The sequence below is a fragment of the Patagioenas fasciata genome, chromosome 3 (assembly GCF_037038585.1).
Source record: "Patagioenas fasciata isolate bPatFas1 chromosome 3, bPatFas1.hap1, whole genome shotgun sequence".
Taxonomy (NCBI): Eukaryota; Metazoa; Chordata; class Aves; order Columbiformes; family Columbidae; genus Patagioenas; species Patagioenas fasciata.
In genome coordinates, this window is record NC_092522.1 from 9,761,462 (window position 1) to 9,780,404 (window position 18,943).

The following is an 18,943-nucleotide window of genomic DNA, read 5'->3' on the forward strand; positions in this document are numbered from 1 at the left end:
TATTTGGGAACCATACGCTTAACATATGCAACAGTGAAATTCGCCACCAAGGGTGCAAGAGCTTGAGTTTTACATGGAATTCCTGCTTGGAATTTACCAGTGTAGCTGTGCTTAAGCACAAGGGACCAGAACACTCCGTTAAGGCGGCTTCTGCCTCCTCATCATGCTACCGTGGGCCTGGAGTGAGTTACTTACGTGGACAGATTTCCACTTGTGAATGTTTGGGGTGAGCAAGGAGGGGACAGAGTGGCCGATCTGTCCACAGCACCTGTGCAAGGGAGATGGTGGACGGGGGGTGGCGATTGAGGTGGGAAGAACAGGTTCCAGGCTTTGCCGGCTTCATCAGCCTCTTTTCTTTCCTTTCAGATATATGTTGGGGAAAGGAGGAAAGCGGAAGTTTGACGAGCATGAAGATGGGTTGGAAGGCAAAGTGGTGTCTCCCACTGATGGTCCCTCTAAGGTGTCTTACACCTTACAGCGTCAGACTATCTTCAACATTTCCCTTATGAAACTCTATAACCACAGGCCATTAACCGAGCCGAGCTTGCAAAAGACAGTTTTAATCAACAACATGCTGAGGCGAATCCAGGAAGAACTCAAACAAGAAGGCAGCTTGAGGCCCGTGTTCGTGACCGCTTCGCAGCCTGCTGACCCTCTCAGCGACAACTTCCGCGAGGCCCAGCCGGCGTTCAGCCATCTCGCCTCCCAGCCCCTTCTCCCCGCCGACTTCATAAGCACTACGCCCCTGGAGTCCTGCCTCACCCCGGCCTCTTTGCTCGAGGACGACACTTTTTGCACTTCCCCGACTGTCCAGCATGATGGTCCGACGAAACCACCACCTCCTGCTCTCCAACCAGTAAAGGACAGCTTCTCCTCAGCCTTGGATGAAATCGAGGAGCTTTGTCCAGCACCTACCTCCGCAGAGGCAGTAGCAGCCGAAACAGCAGCCGATGACTCTAAAGACCACCCCAGTGAGTCCAGTGTTCAGAAGCCCGAGGGCTTCCCCGATAGCAGAACGGCCGACTCGAAACTCATGGACTCGCTACCCGGCAACTTTGAGATAACAACTTCCACAGGTTTCCTCACAGACTTGACCCTGGATGATATCCTATTTGCTGACATTGATACGTCCATGTATGATTTTGACCCCTGCACATCTGCCACGGGGGCTGCCTCAAAAATGGCTCCCGTCTCAGCAGATGAGCTCCTAAAAACTCTAGCTCCGTACAGCAGTCAACCAGTAACTCCAAATCAGCCTTTCAAAATGGACCTCACAGAACTGGATCACATCATGGAGGTGCTTGTTGGGTCTTAAAATATAGAAATATAGCAACCTTCTTTTTTTTTTTTTTTTTAAATTTTAAATACCAGTACTTGGTAGTATACACTTGGTAGTATTTCCGTAGTCCCTCCCACCCCCAATTCACAGCACTGTGCATGCGTCCTTGCTTGCCTTTTTTGAAAAGAAAAGGATCACACTAGTTTTTGCTTCAAGCAGAGTTGGAGTGCCTTCATCCATGTATGACCACTTCTAATGTATTTTTTTTAAAGTGGTTCCTCAAGGAAGACTGAATATCCTGGTATAGGAAAAGAATATGTATTGTAGACAATGTTATGTTATTACAAAAAAAAAGAAAAAAAAAAGTAAAAGCTAAGCACAAGGATTATGTTGGGGAAAGCTGTAAATTGCATGTGCATATTTGTCTATTTTTTCTATAAGTTTTATTGCAAGAGGTAAAAAATTTTATTATTTAGATAATCTCAATACCATTTTAGCCCTGTATAGGTTGACTTAGCAATTCAGCCTTTTGGAGGCATTAACCTGCTCCTCTTTAAGTGTTGCATTTACATGGCTGTTTAGAAACTGCTGCCCAAATTTATTTTATATTTTTGTACAGATTCTGCAGTTTATGATATTGTTTTTTCTAAAAAACAAATGCTGTTTATACACACAAAAAATAGCTATTTTGATAGGATTTGCTCACATAGTTCCTGCATAATTCAGATGTACAAGAACCACTTGTACTTTTATACAGAGTTGTAATGTTTTATATGTGTATGGTGCAAAGAGAAAATTGGATCAAATAAGCCTGCAGTCGGTTTCCCTGAGTGCAAACAAACAAACAAACAAACAAAAAAGTGCTTTAAGAAAGGGCTGGGAGCTGCTTCTGTAGGAGTTTCACAAGTGTTTGCTCCCTGCTGTACCCACTGCACACTACTGTGATTCCTGAAACTTAGAGCCATGTCCTTTTCCAACACCTACGTGAAGCAGTTGGCAGGAAACAGTTGTGGAACTTCACCCCAAGAGGTCCCAAGTGCCACCGCGGCTGCAGCGTCCCCGGGCCCGTCCATCCCGCGCGACGTGGAGCGGTGTGGATCAGCGCTTCGCCCCCAGCTCCTGGGAAGGGTTTTGAGGGGGGATGTGCCCATCACTCACCCAGAACCAACCTCTCGTGTCAACCTTCCCCCCGATGGGTGCGTGTGCGAGTGGGCAGGAGCCGTGACAGCGCCCACGAGCCTTTCTTGGAGCATTTCTCCTCCCGTCTCCCACACCTCACTGTGCTAAGTGCTGAAAAAATGGCAACTTCAGTATTACTGCAGTGAAGCTCATCTCTGACCTGCACTGGATGGACTCGCTTTAATATCCATTGCTGTGGAAACTGGAGCTAGTCGTGTTACATCACTTGGCATCTCGTATAGGGTTGGTTTCTTGTATCAACTGTGTTACCTGCTTTACACTTTATAGACCTGTTCTACAACGAATATACAGACACAGCTTTCTATGCATGGTCCCATTCCCCGTAACACCCGAGAAGTCTTCTCATTACTGCACCAATAGCATTTTTTTAAGTTCATTGCGGTGTACATTTAATTTAAAAAAGAAAAAAAAAAATATTTGCAATGTATCATGCCTATTGCTGAAGTTGCTATGGCATTTTAGTTTCTTTTCAATGGTACTTTAGCTGTTGAGCGCCGGTTACAACCTATATTGTTGACATGCCTATGGCTTCTTTAGGAATAACTTTTATATTTATTTAAGAAATTTTAAATTATGTTTTACGTCATTTGGCAATATTCAGTCAGTTCTGCTCCCTTCTTGTCATGGATGAAATTGGGTCTTGTCTGCCTTTTTTCAGGAGGCAGCTTTTTATAAATTGGCACTTTAAAACAGGCCATATATATATATTTATTAGTATGTAGATAGAGAGATGTAACATAGATATGCACACAGACACAATATAAAAGCAAATACGTCTTTTGCAATGAAGGAACTCCTCACCGAAATGACATGCAACATGTACAATTACGAAATGCGCTTCTGGCTCCTAATTCATCTGCCAGGGTGAGACGTGGGGCTGGGGGAGGGAGGAACTGGCTGAGGGAGTGCGTTTGTTTGCTTGTTTTTTCTTTTCCAAGCTGAACTCAGTGAAGCAGCAGGATGCTGATGGATTTGCAGTTGTTTCCTTAAACAGATTTAAAAAAAAAAAATAAATTTAAAAAGTCATTGCTTCATACAGAAAACCATTGACCAAGTGTAGCTTTAGGGACCATCAGAAGCAGGGGGTGGGGAGGAGGGGGCTGCTCCGTCTCACCGCGGCAGCCGTGGGACGTTGCTCAGTCCTCGTAGGAAAACCAGCAGCCCTGCCGTGCCCTGCGCTCTTGTAACCGGGAAGATGTTTGTGTGTCTGTCCGCACACGGTAACATCAGCAGTTTCACATGGTAACTTGGTAAACGCTTGCCTTACCATGGTTAAAAACTAGTTTGCAGTATGCTAAAGCTGCCCTTTTTATGGGGGGGGGGGGGGGAATTAATGCATTTAAACAAATACTGTATGCTAAGGAAAAGTTCACATCAATGCCATTTTTGGAGAGCTACGCTGTTAGGTGGGATTAGTTGAAGTTTTTGTATCATCTGCAGAACAGGAGATGTGCTCTAAATCCCCTTTACCCCTGGGAAGACTCTGTGTATCATCTGTGTCCCGGGGCAGCGGCCGTACGGGAATCCCATGGGACACAAACGTTCCCAACAGCAAGTGGTGCTGGTCTGGAACCGCAGCAGAAGGGCCCAGCTGTGGCTTTGTCCCCACACCGTCACTCACTGTCACCAGCGTGGCCTCCGCCATGGTCCCAACAGCAGCCACGCGTGGCATTGCTCCGAGACCTGCGCCAGGGGTGGAGATTGACATTAAATGTGCAATGAAGTGACAAGATGGGAGCAGAATAAGAGCTTTGGATTTGAAGTGATTTTTTTTGTTTGGTTTTGTTTTTCATAAATTATTTATTCTTTTTTTTTTTTTCTTCTGTAAATATATTTATTTTATTGTGAAGCTAACAACATCTGGATTGTAACATGTACAGAATGTATGGTAGGAATGTATTCTCTTGTAGGAATGTAAATCTGTATGAAAAAGGGTATGGGAGCCAGATTCAGAGAAAATGAATTGAGTTCCAGTCAGGATATGCATGGTTCACATGACCTCCCCTCCTCTCCCTCCCTTTTTTTCTAATATGGGTCTGGTTGTTTGAAATATGCAAAAAAAGGTATGGATAAGGGGCAGTTTTATGTTCAAAATCAGTCCTAGCCCGGCTCCTAACCCTGTCAGCTTCTCGAGACGGGGCCTCCCCTGGCGCTCTGCTGGAATCTGTGACCAGAGCCAGGAGCAAACGCAATGGCCTCCAGCCTGCTGGCCTGCTAAATGTTTGAAAAAGGTGATTTTTTTATTATTATTTAATATTTTTAAACACACACGGGAAGCCCAGCCTGGGGCTGGAGGGCTGAATAAGGTTGCAGGATGTCACCTCCAGCCCCTGAAGTTGTGACGACAGAGCTGACACCACCTCATTGCCAGAAGGTAAGGCCAAGCAAGAAGTCAGGAGCACACTTTGCGGAGGGTTCCAACTCCCTGCACTGGTCTGTGTGTCCCTCCACCTGGTCCTTGGCCACCACAGGTCCCTTCCAGAGCCCAATGGGACCCCACAGCCCTGTCCAAAGGAAGGGGAACTTCAAGAGAACATCCTGAGCGACTTCATGTTCTGATGCATCCATCTGGCACCTCCTTGAGCCCGCCAGAGCAGCAAGGCGGTAAAGCCGCCCTCTGAAGCAATCACTGGAAGAATAAATCTGGACCTTGTGAAAGGTAATTTGGTTTTTCCTCAACGCTGTGTGGTAATAACCTGGGTTGTTTAAAACCGATGTTTTGAATCCAAAGTTTACACTCTTAGCACCGTTAAATTGAGTAAATCGTAATGGGCCCTGTCTGACAAACGGTTTAATTCAGTCTGGCATATTGTGAACTTTGTTACAGGGTTTCTTCTGGTTTTGGTTTAGGGTTTGTTTTTGTTTTTCTTCCCTCCATCAGGTTTCAGTATCCTGCTTCTGTGCAAGTCGCTTTCAGTGCTTCTGTTAATTAATGAGACTGAACATTTTTGAATAAATTACTTATTTTTATAAGCACTTTTTCTTTTTCCTGAAAATTAGCCTCATGTAAGTTCTGGAACCTCTTTGAAAACACACGTTGCAGATAAAAAATCCTGACCTCAACTCCTGTCTAGTTCTGAGCATAATCCATACTAGCGCCTGTAAAGGCCAAATTCTGGAAAAGGTGTAAATAGTGTGACATGTTCAGTGCATGGTTGTTCGAACAGGGCTTGTTATTGTAAAAAAAAAAAAAGAAAAAACAAAGAAAAAAATGAAAAAATAAGGAAAAAATAAGAAAAAAGGCTGTATTTCCCCTCCCCTCCCACAGACCTTAGAGCTGTGCCTTTTCTATGCAATATTACAGACATATACATCTGAAACCAGATTACTGTATTCACTTGTAGGTATGGGCTGTAATCAAAAACCAATTGGACAAATGTACATGGAAATGAGCAGTCTTACTTTTGTAGTTTTATATTATACAATAAACAATTAAAAATAAAACCTGGCTTTGTTCTTTCCCTCCACAAAATGGGACGGTAAGGGAGAGATGGACCCCACAAGTCAGCAGCCTGCGGGAGGTGGCAGGGGACAAGTTGGGGACAGAACAAGAGAAAAGTCACCTTGTGCGAGGCCTGTTCTTGGTGTGGGGCTCTCGTCCCCGACACCGATGCGTGCCCTCGGTGGCCGCATCCTTCTGTGGCTGATGTTGGGCTACGAGGATGCTGAGGATGCTGCGCTGGGCTGTGTTTGCAGCTCAGCGGGTGCCGCTGGGCCAGCCGGGAGCACAATCCCTCAGCTTTTAATAGATACAACGCGCTGTCCTTCGGGGCACTAAATCGCAGCAGGAAACACCTGATACCTCAAATCGCTGCTTCACCGAGCAGTGCCGACCCCCCGCACCTCAGGTGACTGGTGTTTGCTTCCAGGGCCAGCCAGGAGGGAGATCTCACCCCCGCCTTTGGCTCAAGCCTTTTGTGTCACTAAAGCGGTGAGTGTAGCCGGGGAGAGCCGCTGGGGCCGGCCGCAGTTTGGGCTGGCCCCGGCTGTGGTGCACAGTGCATGAGTCACCCCCCTCCCGCCCCCCCAGCGCACGCTTCACCCGGCCTCCCACACCCATAGGAACACGACTGCTCCATTTTGCATTTACGGCGAACCAAAAACCAGACAGAAAAGCGGCAAGTTTTCCCTGTCCCGACATGCCGCGCATAGCATCTCGGCTGCAGCGAACTGGCTCATGTTACCGGCGCGGCACAGAGCCCTGCGCACCAGCTGCCGCTCGGGGACAAATGGCTGCGGGGACACGAGGCACAAGAAACGCAAAGAAAGGAGAAGTGCAAGAATTAAAACCAGCCCAGGGATTGAATTTCTGTCTGCTCAGCAAGCTCAAAGGGGTGAAACACAACCGGGACTGCGGACTGAACGCTTGCCCCAGCAGCTCCCTGCCTTCCGAGGCTACTACGGTGCTCACCCTGCACCAACCGACTGCCATCTCCCCTACAGACATTTCCAATTGTCACTGCAACAACCTGATGCAGGACATGTGGAGATGCCACTGTTGGGTTCCTAAAGGTGCTCCAGTTTTGCTGCAACTTACCTTTTAAGATCTCGTTTTCTCACTTGGGACTTGTTAGTAAGAGATACCTCCAGCCCAAAACGCCATGGCTGCAGGTGGAGTCCTGCTTAGCCCTTTCTTCAGCGAGTGACTTCCCACCTGCTCCAACCTTTTAGTTTCCCAGTCCAGCAAGGGCAAGCCCTTGCTCTGGGCTTTTTAAATGGGGTACCTGTGCTCGGAGCTGATGAGCTGCACCTCCCTCTCGTACCTGCTCTGGGCCAGAGGGCTCCCCAGCTGCTGCCAGGCACTTCTCCACAACCAGCCCCTTCTCTGAGCTCACCTATGCGGGGGCACGAGAAAGCAGGTTTGGGGTCTGCAGTGGACGAGGTTCAGGCCCGAGGTAGCTCATACTGATGCCACAGAGGAGAACGACACTTACCTTGTTTCTTGGGGTGACAGAAGTCTGGGGTGCCCTCAGGACTGAGGGACAGTCCCTCCCTCTCCCAGATGCACAAGGCTGATGTGTCCCAGAAGTGGGGTCTCCAGGCAGAGGAGCCACCCCAGCACGGAGCAGCAGCTCCTTGCTGAGATCGATGGCCTGGAGCTGGCCCAGCTCTGCTGCTGCTCCGTATCACGTCAAGCCAGTGCGGCAACTCCACAGCCGATGACAGCCACTAAGACTGGAGTGTCGCAGCCAGGCAGAGTCACTGGCTTTCATAAACCTTGCTCAAGCATGTGCCATGTGGACAAAACCACACTCAAACGCAGCACTGAGGCGAGGAGGGGACAGCAAAAGGCACTCACTCCTGGTGCCCTTGCCTTGGGGGGATAATGCTCCCTGCCTCCAACCTGGTGTCCAACCCAGGCCGGAGGGACGTGCATTCCTCCCCTTGTTGGCAACAGCAGTGACCCCCCAGCCTGCACAGCAGAGCTGGCTTCCCTGGACCATCTCATACTCGCCAGAGAAACCACAGAGGGGTAAAGCCATTGGGAAAAAAACCAACAAAATGCCTCCAGCCACAGGCAATGCTTCGTAGAGCTGTTCTGAACCACAGCTAATTGATCAGCTGAGACAGGTCCGTAGGGATGCTGGCTCCACGGCAGAGCTGTTTCTCGTCACCCCTCATGCCCCTTTCCACTTCACCCCTTTCCTCTGGGCTCCTCCACCTCCACTCCAGCTGAGCCCACAGTCCCATTTGTCTCCATCACTGCAGGTTCACTGTGTGCATCGTCTGCCTTCTCTCCAGGCAGCTCCCGCCTTCCACAGCTCCTCTCTCTTTTGAAGAAACTGCCTTAGCAACTGGCAGCAGGCCAGCAAGATCATGGGTTTTTCCTCCCACTCCCCCTCTCCTCCAAATAACGAGACGACCAGGGAGGGGGAAAGATCTGTGAGACCAGGAGCCAGCATCCCTATGGACCACAGCAGCGGGAAGGGACAACGCTCCAGGTACACCAGCTGCTTTGGGTTCAGGGGCAGGGAAGTTTCAGGTCCTCTCGGGATTCCCATTTCCAACCAACATGCACCCCAAAGCCAAGCAGCTCCTCTCCAGACATCTCCAGATCTAGAGCATCTGCCAGGGAAGGCACATCACAGGGCACAGAAGGAACAGGTTTTAAATTGCCCATTTCTGCAAGGATTTCCTTCCATTCTTCTGGCCCTGCCTTACCCACCTCATGCTACTCTCCCCAGACTGTTTCCGCTCACGTTTCCTCTCCTTTTCCCCCTATTCACTGGGCTTCCTCCCCCTCCTCCTGTTCCTCCCCTTGCTTTCTCTCCCTTGTGCAGTTTGTCCTACAGCCTTTGTTACTCGCTGCCTTTGCTTCTCCCTTCCTGGTGTGAGTGGGAATGACATGGATTTTACGCTTGCACCAAGCTCTGCACTTATTAGAGAGAGAAGGGGAAAAAAACCCCACAAAATCCCGAAGTTTGCTACAGGACAACACTGAAACATCACTCTCAGTTTCTTTGCATGCTGCCTTGTGTGGGGAAGGGATTTTCAGGCTGCTCCAACCAGCGTTTATTGTATCACTCGCAGTTCCTCGGCAGAGCTGAGGTGGGCAGGCAGCTACTGCTGCCCGCTCCTGCCTGCTGGGGGGGTCTGCACTGGGCTGGGAGGCACAGAGGGGTGAAACACCCTTCCCTCTGCCCTAATGTCATCGCTTACCGCTGCCTTTTTCCTGCCTCGGGCCTGCCAGGGGTTAATATCATTGCAGCCAAGGTGGCACCTTCCTTCAATCAAGGGTTTCCTCCTAAACCATATATAAATTATACAGTTCTAAAATTACATTCGGCCCTTTGAAAGCAACCGTGAGGCTGATGTGGCCCCTGGTGAAAATGAGTTTGACACCCCTGTCCTAAATCCTTCAGCGCTGTACCTCTTAGTGCTCTGCATCTCTTCCCCTGCCTGCCCTCTCGGTGGGAAAGCTTGGTGAAGAGATCTGCCTAATATCACCTTAAATTAAGGGAGGGGTGTAGGGAAGCAGGAGACCCCACTGGGAAAAATCCAGAGAAATTCAGCATTAGGGCCCACGAATCTGGGGACTGTGGATGAGGGGGGCTTGGAGTCCTGCCTGCTTTAGTAGACAGCAGCGTTTCCAAGCAGCTGGCTCGGAACATGGACACGAGTGGCTACTGATTTCATTAGCCATTTTTCAGTACAGCGCTCTGCTTTCACACCTCCCGCCTCCAGCAAACGTGAAGAAGGTGCTTCTGCCACCCTGAATGGGACTGAGGGTCAACTCTGCCACTGATGGCTGCCCCCAGCAAGAGAACACAGACAAGTTAATGCTCTAATTCCAGGGCTGAGGAGCACCTGTTCTCCATTTGGGGAACATCTGCCCTGCATGTAACTCCTCAGCTTGTACTGGATGAAAGCAAGAGTGGGCTCTGGACTCAGATCATCTCCCCAGGAGGAAATACATTCAAATGGAAGCAGCAGCAATACCCAAAAACCACAGAGGGGCTTGGCCAGCGCAGCCCAGGAATAATCCAGCTCCAGCAGCAAGGCTTGATGCCAGCTGTGGAGCTCTTGTCCAAGGAGGGGCTTGGAGGTCAGGACGGGAGCAACTCAACTCCAGGATCTCTAAAGCCTTTGGGGGTTACCTGTGGATCCCAGTGGCCTCCACAAGCAGCAGCTGCTCTGTCTCCTGCCCTCGGACGCTGCGAGAAAGCAAAGCCCACGGTACAGCACCAGCACGGGGCCGAGCTGGCCGTGCTCCAACAGCGTCACGGTCACCACAGTCCCTCCAGACCAGTTCCTCCTGCTGGCGAACCTCGCGAGCGCACTGACTCACAGCTGCCTTAGCCAGGGAGGGAAAACTGGATTTTGCTGCTCTGGTAGCCGGTTGCTCCCGCCGAGGAAAGGAAAAGGATTCAGGGAAGCAGCAGGGCAGGGGACTTGGGGAAGAGCTGAGCTTGCAGTTTGCTCGTTTTGAGGTCTCAGATGCAGGCGACAGCTCTGGCAGAAGCGATGCTGGCACAGAGGCCCCCCCTGTTTAGATGGCCCTCTCCACCATTTGGCAACAGGCTCAAATATAGAGAGCAGAAGCAGCTCTAAGCAGAGTTCAAAACACCACCTCCATCCCTCCAGTGCTACAGATTACTCCTCAAACACAGTGTGGCTTTGCCAGTCTCACCGGAGTGCTATAAACTGAGTTCTGGATAGTTAGGTTTATCCAGTTTAAGTGAATAACCCTAATGCAACCAAAAGGAAAAAAAAATTTAAAAAAATCACCTAATCACCTCTGCCACTCAAATTCTGTTACTGAAAAGCTTCGACTTAATGTGTCAGGGATCATCAGGACACACAGAATTACTTGCAGAAAGGAGTACGATTATGGTTTGTACATCCCTGCTGTGCGATGGGGCAGCGCCTGGTGCATGGCGGGGGCTCCTGGGCCAGCAGCGATACAGAACAACATCCAGCACGCCTGTAAAAATTGCAAGCTGCTGACAGACGCTGCGGGAACCACGCGAGGGCCGAAACGGATCCCGTGAATCATCCACTACGAATCGGTTCAACCAGTTTTAAGTCCCACACCCGAAAGCAAAGACACCCCGGGACTGTGTAATCCCCGCCGAAGGAGTGGGGGAGATGGGGAGAGAAACGTGCCGGGCAGGAGGGACGGCTCTCCGACCTGGCCCTGAGGGTGGGCTCAACAAGTCCCAGCTTGCTCCCTCCTGCCAGAAACTCCTATTCCTGCCTCTCCTCCCACTCCATGCTCCTGCCGTGACCTTCCCCGCCCCGGTATGGCTGCCGCTGCCTCCAGGCTGGACCTGGCACCTGGAGGGCAAACGGGAGCCTAAAAAACAGGTCTCCAGGAGGAGAGGAGGTGTTGGGGATGAAGTCAATGAGACCAGGGAAGGAGAACTGACCTTTCCACAGTTCACAGGCTAGTCCTGGGGGGTAGCGAATCCGCTCGGCTCCCACTGACTTCATTTGTGCTTTGACCTTGAGCCAGGATCAGTGCTCTCCAAAGCGATTAAAAAAATGATGATTTAAAAATAAAGAGTGCCCCTCTCAAGTTAATCCCCACCTAGCTGGTGCCTTCCTGGCCCTACTTGCCAGGTTCAGAGCGTGCACGGCAGCTCCGGCCTGCCCAGCACCCGCGCCTAGCTAAGCCTGGCTTTATGCCTTACGGCTGGGCGCTGGAATGCACCCCGGCTGGCTGGTAAGTCCTTGGTGGGACAGCGGCACGAAGGAAAAACTGCAGCCTCAGGAGCAGTTAACACACCAAGCCCGTTTCCTTGCTCCGCTCTAAATGCTAAAGGCCTTCAACTGAGAAATATCAAGATTTAAGCTTCAATTAAGATTTAAGCGGAACAGCAAGAAGAACCTATTCATTGTGACTTCTTTCTCTCTGGCAGACTTGCAATCCGTACCAGGGAAGAACCAACAATTTCTGGTTACGGTGTCTGTTCTGCAGGAATTAATCTAAACTTTTTTGCCATTAGCTTCAGTAAGACTGGCAATTTGGCCCTGTTGTTCCAAAATGCCCTCTGCAGACAAATCTTTATACAGAGAGAATGCATCCTGTGGAAAAGGGTTAAAACAACCAGTTTTAAATAAATAGCTTCATCTGATATATAATCTATTGCCCAGAGTAACCATAGGACAAGTACATTTTAAATGTGGTTTTTAACTGTGGTTAACCCTGAAATTAGGGACTTTATTTTATTATTATTATTATTATACTCATCTTTTTGCAGTACAGCTATCCCCAAAGCCAAGCTCAACTCCTGCTGCTTTAAAATAGTTCCTAACGCGACGCCTTCTCCTAACACAGCCAAGTCTCCAAAGAGCTTAACTTGTGTCTTCTGCACAAAACAGGTCCTGCAACTGTACATCAGCCAAAGTTAATACCTGCCACACAATGGGAATAAAGTTAGAAATGTATTTTGTAAAGCATTGCCTCCTTGCTAACCCTGGGGAGAAAAAACAGGCGCTTACTCATGGTTTACTATCTCACACAACCCTGAGAAGCATAATAATTTACCAATGTATAAATGGAGGGCTTAGCAGCAGCTGCACTACATAAACAGTCACTGGGGTGCTCTGAAGTTTCTATCAGTATATGGTATATAAAGCTGGGTGAATAACTGATTTTTCGGTTCGCTGGCAATCCTGAAAAAAAGGTTAAAAAAAAATAAATAACCATTTGGGGTCGACTGAAACAAAAGTTTCACTTTGACTCTTCAGCCCTTTACAAAAGTTACCTCTGAAGATCATTCAAAAGGAAAAGTTGCTTCAAAGAGGAAAAAATTTCAAAGCCTTTCATTTGGAAAACGCTGAAACAAAATAAGTTTTCCCACCACCCCCCTTAAAAAAGTTTGGCAAATCAAAACAACTCATAAAATGTTTTCATTTTGTCAAAATTTGCCTTTTTTGCTCAAGATTTTGCCCAGCTCCCACAAAACCAATTTACACCTATAACAACTTACACAGAGACATTAGTAATCCTGATGAAATATAGGTTTAAAAGAAAAAAGGCCTCAGCCACTGTACAAATGTCCCGAAACTGAAACCCAGAAGAAGAAAGTGAGCTAAAAACCACTAAGCTCTTCTTGGCTTGGCAGGAGAATCTTATTAAGTCCCTGAATTGTATAGCCACAGATTTGGGATGTTGTAAAAATTAAATTAGTCTTACTTCTTATTAGCAAGGCAAGAACAGAACCAGGAGATTATGATACAGCAATGGCTATTGTGAGCCAATTTTTCAGCGTGTTTCTGCTTTTCTCCTGTAGACCAACAAATCACGGGCGTTCTCGCTGCTCTCATTAAGGCGGTGTTATTTGTAATCGCTGGGATGCAGGTTCCTGACTTTCCACTCGGACTAACACAATTCAAGGATTTAACGCCACGCCGCTGTGAGGTTCTAATTTCGTTTCCCTGATTTGTTTTATTTGAAGCCTCTGCTTTATTTGTGCTCTGGAGCGGCACCTACCTCTGCAGCAGGACCCAGGGCAGGCAGGAGTTAAACCCTTGGGATACAGAGGTGGAGAAGGCATCTAACATCTGTCTGTCCGTCCGTCCGTCCATCCATGCACACTCCCAGAAAGCAGGATGGCCTCACCCCTCCTGTTTTGCCTTTTTCTGGGAGTTTAGTCCAGGCTGCTGGATGGCTGTGATGCCTCGAGTGGGGACACAGCTGGGACAGGAGTGGCGCCTTTCATGTGGGACCAAAGCAATAGATAGGGTTTATCCAGATTTCTCCACATTTTCATTCAGAATGCAATTGCTTCACATGCCGGGGAAGAAGCGGGAGTGAGGTGATGTGTTTTTCTACCTGCTGTATTTTTAAATTAAGCCAGGCTTTAGCACTGCCTGCCTTCGTAATTCACAGCTTCCGGACATCCCACCGTGCTCCTCACTGGAAATGGCAGAAAGCAAAGGGCGGATATTCCAAATGTCACACCCAAGCCTGGTTTTAAAACAGTAGAAAACAAGATAGAAGTGGTTTTTCCATTTCATAAACACACAAGGATGGGCAGCAACAGTTTGCTGGCAATTGTTTTAACAGCTCACAGCTGAAAGTGGCTTCGAACCCAGAGAAATCCTTGGAAGAAAAAGAATATATAAATAAAAAAAAAAAGAACACCACTACAAAACAAAGCAGAACTTGGCCCATCTCAAATCACAACTACACTATGAAAATGCAGCCTTCCAAGGACCAACTCCAAAGCAATATTAAATGAGCCAGTACCTCCATTTATTATGAGTTGATTTGAATACTGGAGTCCCTTCAAAACACTGCAGGCAGGTTTGATTTATTATTATTATTTTTGAACTAGCACTTTTAATCCCTGGACAGCTGGCTATGAGCACAGGGCACAGCGGGGCCAGAGGCTGAGGTTCTGTAAGCACCCCAAACACCACTGTGACACTGAAAATGAGCCGCTCCCATGTGCTGCAAAACCCTGAGCACGAAATATCTCTGCACCAGATCCTGGCACCTACCTGAATTGCATCCAGTACCTCACAGAATAATCCCAACTGCATCAAATGTCACACGTATCTGTGTATCTATTGGTGTATTGTGTAACTGTATGTAACTATATGTGGTCATTATATGAAATCAGCTCCTAATGGAAAACGGTAAATGGTCTGGGTAGCATAAATTATACGAACAAAAGTAAATGCAAAATCCCTATTTAGACACTTAAGTTGAAGTGTTTCGCTAGAGAAGCCAGTCTTGATTTTATCAGTGTCTTCTTTGACCAGCTTCGAAGCAGCAGGTGACAATCACGCTGTGGCTGCAGCATCTCTCTTGGCCCTGGCATTTGAACCAACTCTCCTTGCAGGGAAAGGTCACCTGCAATTCACAAGCTGCACTTCTGCAGCTACAAGAGCAACTTCAGGAGAGCCTTTTCCTCCCCGTCTCTAGTTAATTAGAATTTCCCCGGTGTGGGTTTGTTCTGCAGGAGAAGAGCAAGGCCTACCGCTGTCTTGTTTTCCTCTTTCCCAGCTCTATTTTTGGGGAGCGTACAGCAGCAGCGGGGTCTGCAGTGCTCTGCCAGGCAGGAGAGCAAAGCGAACCGCGTTGAAAGTAGAGCATGAACTCCCTTGTGATCCTGCCAGCGCTCCCTCATCCGCCTCTACCTGCTTGGGTTGCTGAGAAGAAACTAGAGCCCATTATCAGGCTTGCCTCTTTGTCAGGTGTTTCTTTGATGTAAATTCAACCATGATCAAATGTGCTGATCGCAGCAAACAGCCAAAGAGTAACAAACATGCAAACTGCACAGTGACCTGCAGAGATTAGAGCAACCCAGGCTGTAGACAAATCAGGAAGATTAAACACAAATGAGCTAAGAAGTCTTGGGAGAAGTACCCAGGGAGACGAAAACAAGCAACGCAGACAGAAAATGAGAGCACAAGGCAGACCAAAGATCGAACAGACCCTACTAGCGCATAAATCAAAGTCTTTCCCCGCCTCCCCACGCTTTAGCTTTACCTTAATACTTCTGTTTCAAGAAAGTCAGCTAGGCTCCTGCAGGGAAGCAGGCTGAGAGAAACCCTTACTGCATCTTTGCTGTATTCTGCCTGTCACACCACTGTCACTGCGGAACCAATGCAGCCCACACAGAGCAATGCACAGGCTTTTTTTCCCCCCACTTATACATATATATGTATATATACATACATATATTTATTTATTTATTTATTTAGGTTAAAAAACCCACCCCATACTTCTGGAGAGCTGCTGAGAGGACTTCCTTGCAATCAGAACCACCCTGCTAACCTCAGCATCTGCAGAATTCACCTTCACTTACAACCCTGCAAATTCAAGGAAAGCCGACCTGGAGCTGATGGCATTATTGATATTTATCTTCTCGCAGCGTAACTTTCCCAAGCACAGAAGACCAGGAAGCTTGCACGGCCAGAAAAATCATATGCACGTATATATAATGTGATGCAATTCCACGGCTGTACAGCTTCTCCTGTCGCTTTACCTCGGGACGCATGTGCTGAGGTATGGTCTAGAGTTCTTCGCGTGCATTGTGCTGTTCAAACACACCGCAAATATGTCCCTGTCTGCAGCACAACAGCATCTCGAAAGCTTTCTTTAAAATTGGGAGAGTAGGCCCACTCTTTTGAAGATAGAAATATTTAATTTGGGGGAGCAGAGCACAGCGTTACTTCGTTTTCATCTGTTGCCAGTAGCAATGCCATCACTTCACGAACTCTCAGATTTAGGGATCGCTTAGCAGTGTGCCAGGTGGCAAAAGGGTATTAGACACCCAAATTAACGGAGAAAACAACAGAGCACCTAAAAAAGAAGTAGTTTTTCCACTAGCCAACCTTTCTGTAGCTAAATGAGATCTGCTGCCTTACTACAGGCGTGTTTATTTTTCCAGGCCTGTAGTTGTAGACAGCACTTTCTGTCTCCCTCAAAAAAAATGAAGTTCCACAGCAGCAACACTAGGAGATCCGTAAAATTCCTCCTGCAAACATGCTAAAATCCCCCTTGGTGCTGCACACAGCTCTTTCCACCATCACTTGTAAACACGGACAGTGACGCTGTGTTCACACTTGCAAAACAAGAGTGAGTTTTCAGCTGTGCTGATGAGAAGTGGCAGAATAAGATCAAGATGTCAGCAAGGCAGAATTCAGCACACAAGGCCTATTATTTGCTAAAGAGGTTTCACCTCCCCACTCACTTCTCCGAGATCAAAACACACCTCACAGATCAGAACACTTAGGATCAGCTTGGGAGCAAGTCCCGAACTATCCCCCCTAATGCTGCTGTGCCATTAGCCTGGCCTGGGCAGCACTAAACCTCACCAGTGCTAGTCTAAGTGTGCATCAGTCCAACTCTGGTCTATTTTTTCCTAGGGGTTCAGTATATTTTCCAGCACATATAAATGGCACGAGACAACCCAACACGTAACATACCAGTTCCATATGCAGTTTACAAAAAAACCTGCAAAAGGATCAGCACACATTTTGGAATGCAAAGGCAAATGCCATCTTTCTTGCCAGGACTGAGGTAAAGCCTCCACGTCCTGCAGGTATCACCTGGAGCTTCTGGTATTAACTATCCCTGTCCCTGCATGCAGGACCCCTGGCCCATGCAGGCCATGGGGGACTACAGGACTAATAGCACCCAAGGGGCTGATCCCATCCATCTCGTTTTATTACAACCTGCTCAACTCAGAGGTCTAAGTCAAGCAGGGTTCAGTTGGAAAATCCAGATCTCCTCCTTGCATTCACTCCCAGTCTCAGGGGAAGGTGGGTTTCATGAAGGGGAGGGAATTTAAGCATGCACAGCACAATATTTCACTAGTTTTCTGAGAAAGGCTAAGCTCCAAAGCACCAGTGTAGCCCTCCAGTGCACTACATGAATGAGACACTGGGAACAGGAGCCTGTGCCAGCTACAATGGTCCTGCAAGCTGGAAAGGGCCAAACTCCCCACCTCTTTGGTCCTGGACTGGGGGAGATTTGGCTCAGGCTGCCTCCTGAATGAAAGAGCAGCTTTCCTAATGACTGAGCTCACACTGCCAGCCTGCTAAGCAGCTGCATCGATTGGAAACCTAAAGGACAGCTGTTTGTTTCTCCCATTCCACCTTGCTTCCTCCTTCCCGGCCGCACGAGGAGGAACGTTGCCAGAACAGGCTTCATCTAGGTGGACAAGGATAGAGAGAAAGGGAGAGGACACCCCCTCAAAATGGAAAAGGAGGGAAAATTGTACCCTTAAGAGTACAAAGCAGTCATAGCACTGCTCATTTTGCCATTGTCAGAGAGAGGCAGCTCCGTCCAAGAGAAAGCAGAGTAACCTGTACACTCCTAACAGCTGCAAACGCCCGTCACCAGCTGCATGTTGATTCTTAACACACTCCAGCATTAACTACATGACAAGAGGCTTTAGTGCTCCTAATGAAAACACAGTCCCTGCGCTCAGTAAAATAACACAGCAATGAAAAAACCCTTTCTGGTAGTAGAATTCACGTGCAAACAGGCTTCATGTCCAACTTGCTGAGATTTGGACAAAACATTTGATGAGATTTGGGGCTTGGAGAGGGAAGGGAAAAGGAACGGTTTGAAGGGGCGTGTGTGACACTTCATGTCTGCTTTTGATTTGTTTCCAAAACAGCCACACTTTTGTATTTGTGCTAAGACTCCTGCAGTTTAAGAGCCAATCTTTGCTTTTTTGAAGGAGCCTGTTAGACACTGTGCTCTGCACTCCTCTGGAAGCTGCTCCCAGACTCTTCTCCAAGGCTGCTGTGGGGAGCTGGGGTGCCTTTAGGAAGAGATCCAGCAGAATTTGTTGCCTCATCTTCCGTAAACTCCTTGGACTGCTGAGCATAAGAGAGTAAGAAAATCAGCAGCCCAACTACTCTGTGTCTGAACACAACTGACAGTGTTCACTTGTTCTTTCCAGACAGTCTCCTGACACCCTTCTTTTCCTTAGCTGAAAAAGACCTGAAAAACCAGCTCCAACCACAGCAAAAATTACAATTCAGCCAATATCACAGCTCTGCAGACCCAAGTGACAGCCAGAGAGGACACCAGCACGAACAGCAGGCAGAGCCAGGTCTGCCATGGCCACACACATCTTCTGCACATCCCACCACACATCAGCTTGCTCCTCTGACCACACAGCTGTCCACTGACTTTGGAAAAGCACACCGGGATGAAGTTGTGGGGCAGGAACAGCAGGACTGGCTTCCCTTTCCCTGTGCCACTGTGGCCAAGACTTGTTGCTATCCCAATTAACAGGGCAGATCCTGCCTAGCGTGTTCTTTTGGATATTTACACAAACAGGCTGCCGTTAACAATGAGAAATACCACCAGGACTAGCCCTGGAGAAGCCAATTTGTCTGTTCCTTTTTCTACTAGAGCTGGACCCTGTTACAGATAAATTCCCCAAAGATGTGTGAGGTGCCTTAACAATGACACCAAAAGTGGTTGGTGTGGGATGGGAGGGCTTGTTCTCCTAAAGACACAACTTGAGTCCAGAAGCCTTACCC

The 18,943-nt window shown here is 48.2% G+C and overlaps 1 protein-coding gene across 10 annotated transcripts in view; it reads left to right on the forward strand.

Moving 5' to 3' along the window:
* The window catches only part of SERTAD2 (SERTA domain containing 2), an 84,574-nt gene extending 78,651 nt beyond the window's left edge, over positions 1 to 5,923 (forward strand). For all 10 annotated transcript variants that reach the window (XM_065834796.2, XM_065834789.2, XM_065834791.2 and 7 more), the window contains one exon: positions 367 to 5,923. In XM_065834796.2, the coding sequence (XP_065690868.1) occupies positions 371 to 1,315 (945 nt within the window). In that variant the 5' untranslated portion in view covers positions 367 to 370 and the 3' untranslated portion in view covers positions 1,316 to 5,923. The remainder of the gene's footprint in view (positions 1 to 366) is intronic.
* Positions 5,924 to 18,943: the final 13,020 nt, after the last annotated feature.